The following is a 21073-nucleotide window of genomic DNA, read 5'->3' on the forward strand; positions in this document are numbered from 1 at the left end:
TAGGGTAAATTATGACATATTTATAATGTTTAAAAATTTCCAATATTTTTTTTTTTTTTTTTTTGAAAAAGAGATAGGTGTAAGTATGAAGATGCAGTTGGAGAAAGTGCCCATAAAGGAATGGTTTTTGTTTTTATTAAAGAAAAAAAAGGAAAATTTGAAATTGGTGTTGATTGATTTAAGATAAAACCAATTTTTCTCTATTTCACTTGGTTTTTGTTTACTGTAAGAAAATTTTTAATCGAGTTATATAAACAAAATAATCTACAGGGCTGCTTAGCAGTCAATATTTATCATCTTCAAATAACAATTGTATACATTATTTTTGGTTTTGGTTCCTATCTGTGATTCATGTTTATGACGCAGGATTTCTCGAAGGGGAAGGAAACTGAAAACATCTGGAATACTCACAATTGTAGTCCTGTTCTGTGATAGTCTTGTGATTAGGCGGATCTCCCTCTGAGATGTGTGCAAGCCATTCTTCTCCTTTCTGGTCTTCTCTCTTGAACATCTTTTCCATCTCTTCGTCGAGCTCGGCATTTCCCTCTCCCTCCCGCCCATCACGCTCCGCCTGGAAAAACGACAAAATTTCTTAGGGCGCATTCCAAGATTACTCACAATTAAATGATTCGATAATGGCGACATGGTCTCAGAACAACAACACAACTAACTCGAAAATAAATAAATAATGAATTGCTTTCAAGCTCTCGAAATCAGAGGATTTCACTGTGAATAGTATAAACAATTCTATCTATAAATAAATTTATTCGTCTTAATATTATCCTTAAAGTAATCATATTTTATATATCACCTTCTTCCAGAGTTAAGGGTCGGAAAACACGAATATTTTCTCGATTGGGACAGTTGTTAAGTTTACGCATCGACTTCTTCCCCACCTTCAAATCCTCCAAGTTTGGGAGAAAAATTTCACGTTAAATCATCACTCTAAACATGGATATATAGTATTTTATTTCTTCTTGATGTCTGCACGGTGATGAATCTATTGTTTGGTCATTCCTGATCATTTTGATCTACCTATCCTCGCTGATGGTCCGCAGACTCCAATGCCTTACCCAGCTTATAACCCTGACTAAAGCTGGCAAAATGTCGAAACCCGACAGGCCAAAACCGCGAAGATAAGCAGATCAACAAGATCAAGGAACAAACAAACACAATTTTAGGTATAGCCAATTTTAAAATTTTTCTAAGTGATTCTTACAAAATACTACAATGATTATGGTCTTATTCGATATTTTTTGATGCAAGCAGAGGAAATCGTTGTCAAGTAGCTGGTGATGATGCCAATGCGTCTATAAGTTGTGAGATGACCTTCTATGGTTTGCGGACGATAAACCTATAGTTTGATAACTATTATCTTGGTTTGCCTATTTTTGCTGGCTTGGGTCCTACACTTTCTGTTTTGCTATCTTGCTCTACTCTGCTTATAACCCTGACTAAAGCTGGCAAAATGTCGAAACCCGACAGGCCAAAACCGCGAAGATAAGCAGATCAACAAGATCAAGGAACAAACAAACACAATTTTATGTATAGCCAATTTTAAAATTTTTCTAAGTGATTCTTACAAAATACTACAATGATTATGGTCTTATTCGATATTTTTTTATGGGATGCAAGCAGAGGAAATCGTTGTCAAGTAGATGGTGATGATGCCAATGCGTCTATAAGTTGTGAGATGACCTTCTATGGTTTGCGGACGATAAACCTATAGTTTGATAACTATCACCTTGGTCTGCCTATCTTTGCTTACACTTTCTGTTTTGCTATCTTGCTCTACCCTGCTTATAACCCTGACTAAAGCTGGCAAAATGTCGAAACCCAACAGACCAAAACCGCGAAAGATAAGCAGGTCAATTTGAACGAGTAACAATCAAACAAAAGTGATTCTTACAAAATACTACAATGATTATGGTCTTATTCGATATTTTTTATACGACGCAGGCAGAGAAAATAGTTGTCAAGTAACTGGTGATGATGCCAATGAGTCTGTAAGTTGTGAGATGACCTCTAATGGTCAGCGGGGTCAAATTTTGTTAGTTATCAGCGAGGATAGGCAGACCTAGATGATCTATCAACTAGATGATGAACTATCAAACTATAGAAACTATAAGTGCTTGAGTGGTTGGACTACCTTCTGTCTACACTATTTGCTATTACTCTATGTGATTATGAACAACTTATAAGATAAGCCAATCAGCGGCCATTCATGGTTAAAGTCCTTCGTATCACTCTCATCGATTTGTGGTCAATGTGAAGATATTAGATCCCACGGTAACATTTTGTAAATATTATTTTTAAATTAATTAAGGTTAATTTAAACCTTAACCGTGGGGATTCGAACCCACGACCTTCGGCTTGATACGCCGCTGCTCTACCACCTGAGCTAACCTCGAATCCCTCTCGTGCCATTGACTTTTTTTCATCTCAACTAAAAACCTTAATTAATTGTAAAGTATTAATTGGTCAAGCGGACCACGAAAATAGTGAATTTAATTATTTTTAAACTACAACTGCGTCAATTTATGCAATAGGTTATATGAAAAAACATAAATGGCGTGTTAAGCCAGAAACACACTTACCCGATGCTACGCCAAGCTACCCGACGCAAATCTAAACTCCGATTTTCCATAAGGTTGCACTACCCCCGTGCACATCTACCCGACGCTCTGCGATCCCCACTGTCCAGATTTTCGTCGGGTCGCATTGAGTACAGTCGAAGACAAAAGAACCGGACACTCATATTTTTATTCAAACTACATGTATTACTGTTGTTATATTAATTACAATATACTTATTTTAATACAAACAAAATTAACTGTGATTAAAAATTAATTAGTTTTTATTTAAAAAATTAATTTTAATGGTTTGGTAGAAAATTAATCAAAACACCGGAATACGATTTTTTGATATAATGAATTTAACTAACAATGTGTAGAGATTAACTAACAATTTATTTGACTATACTTACACGGTTTTGCTCATAAAATTTAATTAACAATTTATTTCAGTTTTTCTCGTAAAATTACACCATTTTCGTCGGGTAGCATCAGAACAGGACACTCATATTTTTTGTAGTTTATTTCAAACTAACTACATGTAATTTTGTCGTTATATTAATTACATGTTATTTTAATGTAAACCTATATTAAACGAGATCAAAAATGCATAAGTTTTTATAAATTCTTTAATTATGATGGTTAGGAAGAAAATTTATCAAAACACCGGAATAACTTTATTTAAAACAATTAATTTTATCAAACAATTTATTAGATGGTTGTGCTCATAAAATTTAACTAACAATTTATTACAAGGTTTTGCTGAAAATAGTGCATTAAGAACAAAAGATGTGTTGCGATTGTGATCGTGATTATTGTGATAAACGCTGTGGACTGTACGCGACGTGTGCTTGCGTCGGATAGATGTGCGCACCCCGCCAAAACATAGCGGGTAGCGTCGCATGGCGTAGCATCGGGTGTGTTCCCGGCTTAAAGCTTCAACCTCCTAGAGGGATTGGAAGGGAAGGTCATGTATGAGAGAGTTGGAATGAACAATTTGTAGTGGAATTCTCGGTACGGGATTTGACTAGGTTAGTGACATAAGGAATTTGGAGGTCTTAATGGAGAGTTTGGTTAGAAACAAAGAAAGGAGCATCACTGATCGTGCGGAGGATTTTGGAATGGAAGATCCTTTTAAAGTTGATTTTTAGGCCGAACAGTTCCATACCGTAATTCCATTTAGGAGCTAGAAGAGTATTTTTAAGGTTAAGATTATTTAAAGTAAAGTTGAGTTTAAGCTGCTTAAACATTTTAGTTGTCTTGTACCTGTAGTTCAAGACTTCCATTTTAAGTCCTTTTTTGTGGATTCCATGTCAATCATGTCTATGTAAAGTCCCAAGTATTTGACACGATCTGCCGCAGGAAGTGGAATTTGAATTAGATAATCTTGAAGGCGTATTTTACTCGAAGGTAAAGGCCATCCTGGAGGAAACGAACTGATAGGATAAGACCGAGGTTTGCAGAGATTGGTCTATTTTGTCAGCAAATTTACGGGTGAGTGTGTTAGAGAGTTAAGGGTTATGCTGGAAACTAATGGACCTAGGATGCTCCGTTGAGGAACACCGGAGAAGTTGAGGTACGGTACGAACCATGGAAGAGACAATCAGATAGTACATACTAGAAAGGAAGGATCTGAGTCGACAGCAATCAACCCTGATGCCAGAAGTAATCGAATGTCTGGAAGACATCTTGAGAGATTCCAGGGTAGAACTACTTACGTTGTAGGTACGTTGCAATCGCTTATAAAACACGATGAATTTTACGGATTGTAGAGTGGTAATTACAGAAACCAAATTAGTGGTCAGGAATAAGGTTGGTTGTGGATAAGATGTTTTGCTTCTTTGCCGGCGGGATGTAATTGCTCCTCAAGTACTTTCGAGGTAGTGTTGAGAGAAATTTGCCCTGTATATCCAGAAATTCCATCACCCACCCTGGGAGTCGTGGCCCACTATGTATGGAACTACGACGACACGGGTGGTATAGTGTGGTTTGAGACACGAGACCCCGAAACGGCTCACCTCGTGTTCTCATCCGAGCCCTTTTTCTCAATCCGAGTTCCTTCATTCTATCCTGTGACCCCTCCTAACTTTGTTTGCAAGGGGGGTATCCGAGCACAAAATAAAGGTGCAGGCCAGAGGGCGTGGCAACCTCTCTAAAACACAAGCTGTCGGCCTAGGGTCGGCATAGGCGGCGGATGCCTTAGCAGAGTCACACGAGGTCCAGTGCACTAGATCCTGTCTGCAAAGACGGGGGAAGGTATATGGCCATCTGTACCACGGGGTAACTAACCCTTCCAAATTCAGCCCTAGTTACTCTGGGAATGGATTCGAGGTGGTGCGTGGTGACGCCCCTGGCGGGAACTTAGGCAGAGGCTGTCTTCTATCTGTGACCTTCGTGAAGCTTGCCTATGGCAAGCGTAATTACCCCCGGCCTCACGGGAGACGTTGCGACCGGACGACAGCGATCATGCTGAATAGTCCCTCGAATGCGTGAGTAAGCGAATGGAAGCGGGAAGTGAATCGGTGTCTCGGACTCGAGTATGCTTTGCATTGTTGTGCGTATGACCGGTGTGTACCCTTGGGGAAGCGAAGAATCGGACCACCTAGGCTGAGCCCATGGCGTCCCTCGTATGCGCCTTGCAGGTGTAGGCTGAGCTGATAAGAGACTTTACTGTAGGCGGTGCTCATCTAGGGCAATTTCACTTTAAACTAAACCGCTGCCGAGCCGTTCCCGGAAGTTTGTACGCTAGGGGAGCCCCTATACTCAGGGAGATAGAGTGGCCTTTTCTATCTAGGGAGTACGCGGGAGAACAGGCTGATGTAATTCGGCCTGTTAGCCCTTTGCGTGCGGCATACGACCCGATGCACACTGCGGGCCCGTCCATTCGGAGTGGACAAGCGGAGAGCGAGGTTGTCTCGGCCCTTAAGGCTGGGGCGCCTCTACACCAATGCTGCGGCGGTAACACCATTCCGTCGTATGCGGAGGTGCGTCAGCTCTCATCTTGAGAATCAAAACGTCCGATAAGGCCAAGGGCCAGGTGCGGACGCTAAACGGACGCTCTTGTCTTGTTGACGATGAGTTCTCGGGAACGAACTGATTCCATGAGAGAATACCAGAGAGGATGGAAAAAAAGAAGGATCAGAGGTTTCAGGATGATATAATATATACTGGAAAGGACTGATTTAAATTTCAGCAGGACACCTAGTTGCCAGACGTGAATTTTGTACATTAAGATACAAGGAGAGGTTATTAGGAAAGTCTTTGCAGTCAGGAATAATATTGGTTAAGGATAAGGTTTCTTGAAGGAGGGATAGGAGTAGCTTCTCAAGAGGTTTTATCAGGGTAGGTAGATTTATAAGATGGTGCCAGGAAAGCGTCAGCTGGTTTGTTAACCTAGTGGATCATGCGGATGAAAGGTGTGTGGAAGTTGATGGTACTATGGACGGCTTTAAAATGGTAGTAATTAGTACTATAGCTTAAAAAGCTTAAGTATAATTTTGGAGGTTTTTTGGGATTATAGCTCGGACTTTTGTTTATGGAAGGTTGAGGATGACATTTTTGACTTTAACCGACTTAAAGGAATTTGATGACGAACAAAGTGAGCGGTGTCAAGTTGCTCCAGTACACATTGGATAGCTGTGATATTTCCCCGGCAGTTTTGGCCCAGGTGTCGCCAGAGCGTCTGAGGTGAGTTTTTGAAGAGGAAATGATTCAGCCAAGAAGTTCAATACTTCACGTCATGATTTTATGAAACGGTATTTATAACAGGGGAAAAATGGGGTCAAATCTTAAGCTTGATGTTTTTTCTTCTTTCAGTTTCTTCTTTTTATGCAAGCAAAGAGATCCAATCATTCAAGCTCTATCATTAAAATAAGAACAATAGTCAATAGCAGTCTAATTCAATAAATCAGAAATGAGATAATTCGCCACAAATGAGCTTATCAGATTTTATATACGGGAATCAGCATCAATTAGCCGGTAATCCTCTTCCATCGTATTACGTTTATGAGGCGGAACAGTGTTAATACCGCACCTTTGATGGTTGTTATAAAGTTAAACCTGCACGGCATACCGCACTTCTCAAAATATTCTCGTGCAAAGTCCAATATTCCTCCTCTGTGGTTTAGCAGGTAGCTCGATCGAAAACCGATAACGGGGTACATCGACAATTCAGAATTATAATTAATACATTGTTCATCTCTAATCTGGCCATCGCCATTGGATTGATTGGCGTCAGTAGTGGGAATTGACAACTAGCGAGGATAGGCGGACTAATTTTTATATCTGAACAAACATACATTTAACCTCTGAACATGCTTTGGTTTCGTAAGCTTAAAATTTCCTCCTCGTGAAATCACATTACTACAAAGTAAAAAAATCATTAATTTTAAATGCATGTTCGAATTCATTTTTTAATTTAATCCTACCTTTTTTAATTAAAAAAAAAATATTGTGAAAGGGTTGAACGGTTAAAAAAGGTTCAATCCGATTTGAAAAAGTGGGATTTAGTGTGAAAAATCAAGTCCAGTGGGAAAAAATTTAATTTAATTTGGAAAAAGTATAAAAGTGGAAAAAAATATGATTTAGTTCAAAAAAGGTTCAATCCGATTTGAAAAAGTGGGATTTAGTGTGAAAAATCAAGTCCAGTGGGAAAAAATTTAATTTAATTTGGAAAAAGTATAAAAGTGGAAAAAAATATGATTTAGTTCAAAAAAGGTTCAATCCGATTAGAAAAAGTGCGATTTAGTTGGGAAAAAGTTCAATTCGAGTTGGAAAAGTATGATTGATTTTGGAAAAAGGATGAGTTTGGTCAAGGTTCAATTTGATTTGTAAAAAATATGATTTAGTTTAAAAAAAAATTCAATATGATTTGCAAAAGCGGGATTTAGTGTGGAAAAAAGCAATTCGATTAGGAAAAGTGTGATTGAATTTGGAAAAGGATAAATTTGGAAATGTTTTTTGATTTGTAAAAAAGATAATTTAGCTTTAAAAAAAGTTCAATACGATTTGCAAAAGTGGGATTTAGTGTGGAAAAAAGCAATTCGATTGGGGAAAAGTTCAATTCGACATGGAAAAGTGTGGTTTATTTTGCAAATAGTTCAACTCAACTTGAAAAAAGTGTGATTGAGTTTGGAAAAAGGATGAATTTGGTAAATGTTAAATTTGAGTTCTAAAAAATTGATTTAGTTTGAAAAAAAGTTGAATCCGATTTGCAAAAGTTTGACTTTGGAAAAAGGATGAGTTTGGGCAAGGTTCAATATTTGATTTGCAAAAAAGATGATTTAGTTTAAAAAAAAAGTTCAATACGATTTGCAAAAGTGGGATTTAGTGTGGACAAAATCCACTGGATTGGGGAAATGTTCAATTCGACATGGAAAAGTGTTCACTAGTTTCGTGTCCGCTTGACCAATAATTCCAATCTCAGTGTCACGAGCGGGATTCGAACCCACGACCTTCGGCGAATCCCGCTCGTGACATTGACGTTTTTATCTCGACTAAAAACCTTAATCAAGTAAAAAATTGTGTACACATAACAAAATTATGGAATTAAAACCTGATATTTTGCTATTTGTCAAAATCCCTTCATTATATTTTCCTTCAGTAAAAAACAACAATTTCTAATCAACTTGAAAAAAGTGTGATTTAGTTTGGCAAAAGTTCAATTCGAGTTGGCAAAAGTGTGGTTGAGTTTGGAAAAAAGATGAATTTTGGAAATGTTCTATTTGAGTTATAAAAAATTGATTTAGTTTAAAAAAAAGTTGAATCCGATATGCAAAAGTGTGATGTAGTGTGGAAAAAAGCAATTAGATTGGGAAAAAGTTCAGTTCGAGTTGGAAAAACTGTGATTTAGTTCGGCAAAAATTCGATTTAAAACAAATGTGATATACTTTGAAAAAAAAAATTGAGTAGGAAAAAGTATGATTTAGTTTGGAACAAGTTTTATTCGATTAAAAAAAAATATGTGATTTAAATTGAAAAAAGTTTTATTCGATTTGAACTGCGTTTATCTGTGTTTTGACATAAGTTTAACTCTAATTTTAAATAATTTGTTGAAGTCGTGAAGAGCGGTCAGGAATGAAGTATTTTAGAAAAACACCTTCTCCATTTTTTTGCTGACGTTTCGACCTTTATTCGGGTCATCTTCAGAGCGTGGGTATAAAACATATGATATTGGACAAAATACAATACACATGTAAATAATATAAATTGAACCAAGTCTTTCATACTCACATAAAGTGCCTAATTATAAACATTAATAGTATGTTTAATAATATAATTATATATTTATTTATAATTATGAATAATAATTCATTTATTATCATTATGTAGATAATAGTAATAACGGTTTCATGCAAATTAGGAAGTTTGTTGGAAGTTCTACCCTTCTATAAACTTGTCTATATTCTGGTCACGAGTCGGGCCACGGTCTGAGGTCTGACATTTCCCGGCAATTTCTAATTAAATTCGATGTGGTTTTCAAATGTCAGAAACGCTTTTCTACAATTTCAGTCAAACGTGAATAATATACGATTTGCCCTACAAGAAAACGAGTAAAATTTTAAACGAAATTTTTACATATTAGCCAGGGTAGGAATTGTATGACTATCTGGCGTAGGGTTTTTAATTATTCATGTTTTTTCTTAAAAATGGTCTAAAGTGTTAAAATAACTTAAGGTCATCTATAAAGTATGATTACCTTTTTTTTTTACTCTTCCCCTTCTTGTAAATATTCTAAAATCCAAATTAATTAAAAAGCTTAATAAACCTTCTAAAGAGGCAAAAAAGTTATCCCTGGATTATCCTGTCTTTATATACAAAACCTTATAATGAAAAACTTCTTCGTAATAAAATTTCGGACTTCCATTCGTTTTTTGACCAGGTCACTCCTGTCTTCAATCTTCTCCGACATAGTGATTGATTTGATTTTTTAGAACTATCAGGACAAAAGAGATTTTTCAAGCACGATCATAAAAAAATTTTTTGTGACAAATCAACTAACGATGGCACCAAATGGCCATGGGGGAAAAATAAGGCCTAATTAAACAGATTTGGAATATTGGAAAAGTCTAAACTGCGTTTAATCAGCGACCGAGCAAACTCGGGATCACATATGGCAATGCAGCTTTTTTGAAGGCCAACGAGCAGCTTTTATGAGAAATGCACTAAAGGGAGGAACCTGGCAACTAGCATTAAAGGATCTGTTGATAGAATTTGGGAAAGAATTCTGCTCGTTTTTTTTTTTTTTTTTTTTTGGGTGCCGGTGTTTTTTAAAAAAAAGCCTATTTGTAAGTATGTCGGGTTCGAATGCAGGGCCGCTGGATTCGAACCTAGGACCCTTACCTTACAGTGATGAGCGCCGTCTCAACGCCTAAACCGTTGCGGCCACCGGCGCACCCTAATTCTGCTTTCATTAATAAACCTATGCTGCTTATATTAATAAACTAGATTTAACTAAACTGTGATAACGCAAATCAGAAGTGTGATAAGCACAGCAGCATATCTAGTTTTGATCGAAATGAAATGTTTGTTAAAATATATACTAATTATGCAAACGAAATCAATTAGTATATTATATTTGTAATCAATAACGGGAACAGAAAAAAAAAGAAAAACAAAAGCACAATTCACACAATTCATATAAACTGATCAAAAATGAATAACGATATTGCCAATTATGTAGTATTTACTTTCCCTGGCATTTTTATTTTATTTGTATTATAAATTGCATTAAAATTAATTAGAAATTGTTGTTTTTTAATGAAGGGATTTTGAAAAATAGCAAAATAAAAGGTTTTAATTCCATAATTTTGTTCATTGTACACAATTAATTTTTTACTTAATTAAGGTTGTTGGTCATTGTCATTGTCACGAGCGGGATTCGAACCCATGACCTTCCACTAAATACGCTGCTGCTCTACCACTTGCGCTGTAACTTCCCATCTCAACCCCACCTTCGCTTGTGACACTGACTTTTTTATCTTAACCAAAAACCTTAATTAATTGAAAAGAATTTATTTGGAAGGTTAGGTTTGAGATGGGAATTTAGTGGCCGAGTGGATGGACGTCACGATAGCTCAAGCGGTTAAAGCAGCGGTGTATTTAGTGGAAGGTCGTGGGTTCGAAACAAACTTTTGCAAATCGGATTCAACTTTTTTTCAAACTAAATCAATTTTTTAGAACTCAAATTTAACATTTATCAAATTCATCCTTTTTCCAAACTCAATGACACTTTTTTTCAAGTTGAGTTGAACTATTTGCAAAATCAACCACACTTTTCCATGTCGAATTGAACTTTTCCCCAATCGAGTTGCTTTTTTCCACACTAAATCCCACTTTTGCAAATCGTATTGAACTTTTTTTTAAACGAAATCATCTTTTTTACAAATCAAAAAACATTTCCAAATTCATCCTTTTTCCAAACTCAATCACACTTTTTTCAACTCTAATTGAACTTTTTCCAAAGTAAATCAGTTTTTCCAACTCGAATTGAACTTTTTCCCAAACGAATTGCTTTTTTCCACATTAAATCACACTTTTGCAAATCGGATTCAACTTTTTTTAAACTAAATCAATTTTTTATAACTCAAATAGAACATTTCCAAAATTCATCTTTTTTCCAAACTCAACCACACTTTTGCCAACTCGAATTGAACTTTTTCCCAATCGAATTGCTTTTTTCCACATTAAATCACACTTTTGCATATCGGATTCAACTTTTTTTAAAACTAAATCAACTTTTTATAACTAAAATGGAACATTTCCCAAATTCATCATTTTTCCAAACTCAATCGTATTTTTTTCAACTCGAATTGAACTTTTGCCAAACTAAATCACACTTTTTTCAAGTTGATTAAAAATTGTTGTTTTTTACTGAGGGAAAATTTAATGAAGGGATTTTGACAAATAGCAAAATATCAGGTTTTAATTCCATAATTTTGTTAAGTGTACACAATTAACTTTTTACTTAATTAAGGTTTTTAGTCGAGATAAAATCGTCAATATCACGAGCGGGATTGGCCGAAGGTCGTGGGTTCGAATCCCGCTCGTGACACTGACTTTTTTACCTCAAGCAATACTTTACAGAAAGATTAATTAATTGAAGAAAGTTAACTGGTCAATGGGACCACGAACTCTAATGGATTTAAAATCAGTCAAGTTACAGTTTTTCTTCCTGACTGAATGTCAGATGCATTTTAAAGAATCAATTAATCAATGCCGTGTTTTGTAAAAGTTTGACTGTCCCGACTGTCTTATCAATTAAAAAAAAACCGTCCACATTGATCAATCGTCTTTCAAAATCTGCTCTGAAAATCCGTCCTGCAGTATTACAAACGATCATCAGCATCGTTAAATCGTGAGCTTAATCCAAAGTTAGAAGTCCCCCCGAGGTAAAAGACTTGATTTATGCCTTAATGCGTGGGTAATTTCAATTTCCTACAATCTTATAATCCTCCTTATACTACCGGCGATATTCAACTGTGGAAAAGACCCGTTTACCTTCCCTCATTGCTTGAGAATAAATTAAGGCCGGTGTTTGACGAAGAAGTCGTTACATTTTGGGACGATTACGGCATGCACGCGATGCGACTATTAGAGAAATGTTCAATATAACAACAAAACGGTTATGTGCAGTGGACGACGTTCGATTTTATGAAAATGACAACGACAAACTGCAAAACCTTCAAAGAAGACCTATAAATATTCTATTTTTAAGCTGTAAAAAAACTCGAGCATTCTATTACAACTATAAAAACGATGCATTTTCAGATTTGATAAAATAACAATCAGGAAGCATTCTAATAAACCCGTAATGGTTACATTTTAATATTAAGTGTTTGTACAGTGCCCATTCACACTGATTTTACTCGTGATAACTTTTTTATCTTAATTGTTTCTCAAGTCTCGCTATTGCTCAATGGCTATAAATAAGTATAAATCTTGTCACAGCGTAAAATTACATTAGATAAAATATTTATTTAATATAACTGCAACAGAAAGAATCTATAAGAGGAGTAGTCAAAATAATATAAACAGATAGAGACAATGCAGTTCGAATAAAGTCGTACTAGAAATCTGAAGATCCGAATTAGATAAAACCGCGAGTTGGCATTGTTTACTCTTTACCTGAGATTAAAGGATATTACGTCGTACATTTTTTAAAAATATTTTTTGATTTTTTCGTTTTTAAGCGAGACCAGTAGGCAGACTGAGGGAAGGAGGAAAAGGGAGCGGATGTGGGCAGAAATGGAGAGAGGTCGAAATGATGAGAAATAGTTGTTGAGAGAGGGAAAGCGAGTGCAAAATGTATTAAAATGCCTGGGAAAAAATAATAAAACGAGTAAGTGAGAAAAGTGGAGATACGAGAACAGAACTGGAGTAAGAAAGAATGAGAGATAATATGAAATGGAGGGGTAGAAAAGAGTGAGAGATAATGAGAAATTAAAAGCTAGAGATAGAGAGGGAAAAATGGAGAGGAGAGGAGAGACGAGGCGAGGCGAGGCGAGAGAGAGAGAGAGAGAGAGAGAGAGAGAGAGAGAGAGAGTGAGAGGGGGGTGCGAGAGGGAGAGGGAGAGGGGAGTGAGAGGGAGAGAGAGAGAGAAAGAGAGAGAGAGAGAGAGAGTCAGAAGGCAGGCAGACAGACAAAGAGACAAATAGGGAGAGATTTGCACAGAAATAGAGGGAGAGGGGAGAGATATGGAGNGAGAGAGAGAGAGAGAGAGAGAGAGAGAGAGAGAGAGAGAGAGAGAGAGAGAGTGAGAGAGTGACAGGAGGCAGGCAGACAGACAAAGAGACAAATAGGGAGAGATTTGCACTGAAATAGAGCGAGAGAAAGAGAGGTGACGAGGAATGGAGGTATAGAGAATGATTTAAAAGAGAGAGTGAGTGGGAGCGAAGGAGGAAGAGAATACAAATTGCGAATGCGGATGCAATACAAATAAATTTAAAATTGTTCCATTGTGTTCAAAAATCGACATTTCAAAGGCTAAATATAAACCGACACAACATATGAATCACGAGGAGATGTATCTAAATTTAACTTCGATCACATTTTATATTTAAAACAGAACATTGCATAAAAACATATCGAATAAATGAGACTTATACAGTCAAAAAACCCGACAGAAACATTTCCCATGTTATCAACTTAGAAAAGAGTCGGCGGCGAAAATAACAAACAATCAAAAGAATATGGTGAAATGCCAAAAGAATTCTGACAGTTAAAATGCCAGGCGATGATCGGACAAGAATAACTTACTGTAATAAGTTTCGAACTTGAATGTTTCCAGTTACTTGCACGTCAATCAATTTGTAATTCCTTTCACGAAGCACACGACCCATTTATAAACAAGCGATTCGTCTATTTCTTTTTTTTGTCGAGTAATAATCTATGAAAATCGAGTTTCCTTTCGCCCTCAAAGCCGTCACGAAATGTCCGGATAATGCGATTCTGTTTAAAATGGCATCGTGGAAAAGAGCGATTTTTAATCAAACGTGTAACAGGTGAGCCGGATCAATAACCCATTGCCTTTGTACATGTTTAAGGCCGCCCACTCCCGTTCCGCAGTTATCGTTCACAATATACATGATCCCTGATGTCGGACGAGTCCAGTACAATCTCATATGAATATGTTTTACAATTCTTTTTTTAACTGCAAATTTCGTTTTTCACTGTTTAGATCAAATTGTAAAAATAATTGGCGGAAGAAAATAAATAAAAACTACTAGTAACTACATCAATTGCATTAATATATTTTGTACGGTAAACAATACTGTTATCTTAAGCACAGTTTAATGATTATCTGATGAAAAGTCTGAAAAAAAAAATTATCTGGGTATTCCTCTCGTCATTCTTCTTCACTGTATTAAATATTTCTGTGTGAAAAATTTCATACCCTAGATTCAATATCTTCCCGCACCTTTGAAATGCTCACATCACAGATAAATTGTTATATTTGTATGTGTGCTCTGCTGGGTAATGAACCAGACCCAACGAAGATGGCGACGTGTCTGACCGACCAAAAAAGACATACGGGCAAAATATAGGTTTTACCAAATCAACCCTCAAAAAACAGGTTCATCACCACGCGAAATGCCGGAGAAATTTCACGTACAAAACAGTGTGGATATGGAGACAAAAATGATCGGAAACGATCAAGCTGTACAAAAAAACTGTAAAATGCCCACTGAAGGACTACTCTACCACTGAAGAAGGATAAAAGCATAAAACGTCAGACAGACCAAAATAGTAAAATATAGTGGACTAATTACCATGTTAATTATTTCAATTAATTAGTCTTTTTATGTATGGTCTTGGTTGAGATGAAAAAGTTAGTGTCACGAACGGGATTCGAACCCACGCTCTAACCGCTTGAGCTATCGTATGGAGCCGAAGGTCGTGGGTTCGAATCCCGTTCGTGACACTAACTTTTTCATCTCAACCAAGATCTTACATAAAAAGGATGATTAATTGAAATAGTAAAATATTACAATTAATTAAGGTTTTTAGTTGAGATAAAATAAATCCGATTACACGACATTTGAAAAATGGCAAAAAGGAGGGAAAATTCAAGAGGTGAGGTTGAGATGGAAAGTTAGTGTCCGAGTGGATCGAGGTCACGATAGCTCAAGTGGTAGAGGAGCGGCGTATCAAGCCGAAGATCGTGGGTTCGAATCCCTCTTGTGCCATTAACTTTTTTTCATCTCAACTAAAAACCTTAATTAATTGTAATGTATTAATTGGTCAAGCGGACCATGAAATTAGTGAATTTAATGAATTTAAAAGAAGTATACTTCACTAAAGCTCTCTGTGGCCATTTCATTTGTCGCCGAGAATCCAATCCGATTACACGACATTTGAAAAATGGCAAAAAGAAGGGAAAATTCAAAAGGTGCGGTTGAGATGGGAAATTAGTGTCTGAGTGGATCAACCTCAAGTGGTAGAACAGCGGTGTATCTAGCCGAAGATCATGGGTTCGAATCCCGCTCGCGACGCTGACGTTTTTTATCTCAACTAAAAAACCTTAATTAATTGAAATATATGAATTGGTCAAGCGGACCACGAAATTAGTGAAACTAGAAAAAAATGTTTTCAAAGTCTGCCCGTTTTGGTCCGTCAGGCTTCGAAAACTAACACTGCTCTATCACTGAAGATCAATAAAAACAAAAACTCGTCTGATAGGCCAAATCAGTAAAATGTCTTCTTGAGATCTGCCTGTTTAGGCGTGTCATACGCCAAAAAATAACCCTCACCCCTGTCAATAAGGATGGTTAAAAGCGAAAACTCGTCAGACAGAACAAAACAGCCATATACGACCAAAATATAGGTTTTACCAAATCATCCATAAAAAAAAACTTGTTCGTCACCCCGCAGATTGCCGGAGGAATTTCACGGGCAAAACAGCGTGGATAGGGAGACAAATATGATGGGAAACGACCAAGCAGGATAAAAAAAAAACTATAAAATGCCACTAATGCCAAAAAATAACACATAATCCTGCCAATAAGGATGGATAAAAGCATAAACACATCTGGCAGACCAAAATAGTAAAAGCCAAAATTTGATGCCTGCCTGATTTGGTCTGTCAGACGCCAGAAAATAACACAACCCTGCTAATAAAGATGGATAAAAGCAATAACACATCTGGCAGACCAAAATAGTGAAATATATTTTTTACGGTTTGCCTGTTTTGGTCTGTCAGACCCCAAAAATTAATTAGCTCGACGATGGTTAAAACAGCAACTCGTCTGACTGACCAAAATAATGGCAAATTATCAAGCTACACAAATTGTTTAAAAAAATAGTAGTTATTAGGTAAATTATTAAAACTAAACAAATCAAATAAAAACAAAAAGATTTTGATTTTGAATTTATTTGTTTAAAAATATTTTTTTTAAATTTTAACAAGGAGAAATATGGTAATTTAAATAGAAAGAGTTCGAAATTACACGGTAACTTTTGGATTTTATGAATTTACTGTGTTACGTAGAGTTCACATAGGCTTTAAGACTTTATTGTTTGTTAGTATTTTATTTTTGTACTGTAAGGTTTTGGTTTCTCGTTCGAGCATCATGTATATTTGTCTATACCTTAAATCTATTTCTGGCTTATTTTTTTTTCTCCCCGTATTTTTTCCATCTCAGCAAGGCTGTCTAGGATTATTCCCAGGTATTTTGCTGTATCGATAGATTCGATAGCATCAATGGTGATAAAGAGAATATGTTCAAATTTTTATTTGAGAACTTTAAGTACCGATTTAAGTCAGATTCTCATTTTTTGTCAGTTTAAGCACTTTGCAGGATTTTGCAAGAATAAAAAGTTATCGATTACGGCGATCCTATAATTGACAAATAATCATTTTTGTTGTAATAAATTCGACATTATTTCAGTTTGATTCAGTTCTTTCATTTAGAATCTACACTTTATTCGGAATGAGTCACCGCGAGGATGATTATGATTTTATGAGCCACCGACTCGTTTTCATACCATGTGGATTACAAGGAAAAATCCGCGAATTAGCCCGTTTAACACTGGTTGCGCAAACGCCGTACTAGGAATTTTTACAGCTAGGCATCCATCGGTTGATTTGTAACTATGGTCTTGTAAAAATCTTGCAGACACGATTTCTTACTCGTATTCATAAAGAGAAAATCGTTAGAAAATTTTTTGATTAGATTAAACGCCTTGTTTTCAAATTAACTTAGAAGAGGCTACGGACGTGATATGGCCGGTTAACGGAAAAAAAAATTGGTGATAAAATGTCAAAAATAGATTAGAAAATTAAACGTTGAATATCTCATATATTGAAAGAAATAATTTGCGACCGAGCGATCTAGCAGGTTAAAACATTTGTTTTAGTAAGGAACAAAATTGATGTTCTTTTTATGGACGTTCAAAATCCCCTGAATACAAATTTTGTGAAAATTATAATATTCCTTTCAAAATTATCACTTTCCAATGCTTTTGATTTTTTAGAAAATCAGAAAAAGGCGATCACTTAAAATAACTCTACCGATCTGCGGTAAAATTTACAGACATTGAAGCCCTATAAACCACACGTATAAACATCTCCGAAAATAAATTAGGGCCTGAAAAATTAAACAAAACGTTTTAGGGGTGTTTTATTTTAATTTTTTAACAAGGGTTCGCACAGTGATGAGCACCGTGTCAACGCCGAAATCGTTGCGGCCAAGTACGTCCCACAGAGGTGTTTGTTGATTTCATCTTTATTTTTATTATTCATAATAACATAAAATTCAGCTTTCTAACGGTTGTCATTTGGACACAATCCGGAGTAGTTATGAATTTTTAAATGTAACAACAATACATTTCTTCCGGCGAATACAGCCAAAACATGATAATTTTTGTATGTACGAATATAATTGTTTTGGTTTTTTAAGTCTTTTTTGCGTTCTTTATTAAGAGCGTCTTTTGGGTGTTTATAACTTTTTATATATAAGTCTACAAATTATTTTCTTATCCTACGTAAAAAACCGAATCGTTTTGTATAATAAAACTTTGAAATACATCTATAACAAGGCCAGAAACCCATATTTAAACCAAAAAAATAAATGACTTAAAATATCGTAAATGACTTAAATTAAATTCGTATTTAATTGCTTTAAAACGTGCAAAACACGAATATAGATGTGTTTTTTTTTTTCAACAAAAAAGTCTTTTTTGGATTCTTTATTAAGAGCGTTTTTTGGTGTTTATAACTTTTTATATATAAGCCTACAAATTATTTTCTTATCCTACGTAAAAAACCTAATTGTTTTGTATAATAAAACTTTAAAATACATATATAACAAAGCCAGAAACCCATGTTTAAGACAAAAATAAATGACTTAAAATAGCGTAAATGACTTAAAATTAAATTCGTATTTAATTGCTTTAAAACGTGCAAAACACGAATATAGATGTTTTTTTTTTCAACAAAAAAGTCTTTTTTGGGTTCTTTATTAAGAGCGTTTTTTGGTGTTTATAATGTGTTATATATAAATCTGCAAATTATTTTCTTATCCTACGTAAAAAACCAAATCGTTTTGTATAATAAAACGTTGAAATACTTCTATACAAAAGCCAAAAACCCATATTTAAGCCAAAAAATAAATGACTTAAAATATCGTAAATGACTTAAATTAAATTCGTATTTAATTGCTTTAAAAAGTGCTTAACAGGAATATACATTTTTTAAAAGTCTTTTGCGTTCTTTATTAAGAGCGTTTTTTGGTGTTTATAACTTTTTATATATAAGCCTACAAATTATTTTCTTATCCTACGTAAAAAACCGAATCGATTTGTATAATAAAACTTTGAATTACATCTATAACAAAGCCAGAAACCCATATTTAACTCAAAAAATAAATGACTTAAAATAGCGTAAATAATTTAAAATTAATTAGGTATTTAATTGCTTTAAAAGTGCTTAACGGGAATATACATTTTTTTAAAGTCTTTTTTTCGTTTTTTATTAAGAGCGTTTTTTGGTGTTTATAACTTTTTATATATAAGTCTACAAATTATTTTCTTATCCTATGTAAAAAACCTAATCGTTTTGTGTAATAAAACTTTGAAATACATCTATAACAAAGCCAGAAACCCATATTTAAGACAAAAAATAAATGACTTAAATTAAATTCGTATTTAATTGCTTTAAAAAGTGCTTATTGGGAATATACATTTTTTTAAAGTCTTTTTTGGGTTCTTTATTAAGAGCGTTTTTTGGTGTTTATAACATTTTATATACAAGCCTACAAATTATTTTCTTACCCTACGTAAAAAACCTAATTGTTTTGTATAATAAAACTTTGAAATATTTCTATAACAAAGCCAAAAACCCACACTTAAGCAAAAAAAATAAATGACTTAAAATAGCGTAAATGACTTAAAATTAAATTCGTATTTAATTGCTTTAAAAACTTTAAAAACGGGAATATATATATATATTTTTTTTAAAGCCTTTTTTGTGTTCTTTACTAAGAGCCTCTTTTGATATTTACAACTTTTTATACATAAGTCTCCAAATTATTTCTTATCCTAGGTAAAAAACCAAATCGTTTTGTATAATAAAACTTTGAAATACATCTATAACAAAGCGTCTCATGATAATTTTTGTATTGCTGGGAAAATTCGTATTTAATTGGTTAAAAAACTGCTTAACAAGAATATAATTGTTTTGGTTTTTTAAAGTCTTTTTTGCGTTCTTTATTAAGAGCGTTTTTTTGGTGTTTATAATGTTTTATATATAAGTCTACAAATTATTTTTTATCCTACGTAAAAAACCTAATCGTTTTGTATAATAAAACTTTGAAATACATCTATAACAAAGCGTCTCATGATAATTTTTGTATTGCTGGGAAAATTCGTATTTAATTGGTTAAAAAACTGCTTAACACGAATATAATTGTTTTGGTTTTTTAAAGTCTTTTTTGCGTTCTTTATTAAGAGAGTCTTTTGGTGTTTATAACTTTTTATATATAAGTCTATAAATTATTTTCTTATCCTACGTAAAACACCGAATCGTCTTATAGAATAAAACATTAAAATACATGTATAACAAAGCCAGAAACCAGTATTAAAAAAAGACTTAAAAATAGGGGTTCTTCTCGGCTCCTAGGGCCCATTGGCAAAAACTTTCGTTCTCGAGTCTAATATTTTTTGACCATCAAAATAACCAAAAAATGTCCTTGTTTTAATCGGCCGTTGGATAATCGATTGCTAATTTTAAACTTATGTTGAGGTGAGCGGTCCCAGAAGAAAAGTCCAAATGCTTCGTTCAAAACATTTATTGACTTTGGACTTTTCTTCTGGGGCCGCTCACCTCAACATAAGTTTAAAATTATCATTTAACCAAAAAAAGTTTTTTTATATTAAAATCGGTGATTTTACGTCCTTGTGAGACAACGCAACGAGTCGGTCGATAGATCGTATAAATCAACTATTAATTTGTAATAAATAATATGTTTAGACGTAATAAAAACTGAAGGCTTATAATTATTAGTTATTTAGTTTTTAGATAAGTAAATGATGTGAATATTTTCTAAATTTATTTTACTAGTCACTTTTATTTCAAAGCATATTTCTGTTACGCAAAATCCGCCGGGACATATCCATGATATTAGGACATGACATCATCAGAAGTCAAAAGAAAAATAATAAAATAGGTAAATAATTTACGCCGCATATTGTTGTTGTTTTGAAACCTTAATCTTTTTTGCAATGTAAACATATTAAAATCGGAGGATAAAGCTCAGTTCAGAAGGAAAATACTATATTTGCTGATCGAACAGTCAATTAAAATTGATCATCTTTTGTCGACACTTAAAAACAAAAAAAATAACGGAAAAAATATATCATCCAAATTTCTTATCGGATAAAGTTTAAAATTCAAATTGAATTTATTTTCATTGAGTAATCAATAATGAATGTAGTATAATAAAGAAAAATTCAAACAAATTTTTAGATTTTAACCGAAATCCTCCAGAAAGAGAAAAAATTC

The 21073-nt window shown here is 34.4% G+C and overlaps 1 protein-coding gene across 8 annotated transcripts in view; it reads right to left on the bottom strand.

Annotated features, from left to right (window-relative positions):
- The window catches only part of LOC106670436 (band 3 anion transport protein), a 239046-nt gene that overhangs the window by 19886 nt on the left and 198087 nt on the right, over positions 1-21073 (bottom strand). For all 8 annotated transcript variants that reach the window (XM_024228293.1, XM_024228294.1, XM_024228297.1 and 5 more), the window contains one exon: positions 412-571. In XM_024228293.1, the coding sequence (XP_024084061.1) occupies positions 412-571 (160 nt within the window). The remainder of the gene's footprint in view (positions 1-411; positions 572-21073) is intronic.

Source organism: Cimex lectularius, unplaced genomic scaffold, assembly GCF_000648675.2.
Source record: "Cimex lectularius strain Harlan isolate CLEC.00 unplaced genomic scaffold, Clec_2.1 scaffold1, whole genome shotgun sequence".
In the NCBI taxonomy this organism is placed as follows: Eukaryota; Metazoa; Arthropoda; class Insecta; order Hemiptera; family Cimicidae; genus Cimex; species Cimex lectularius.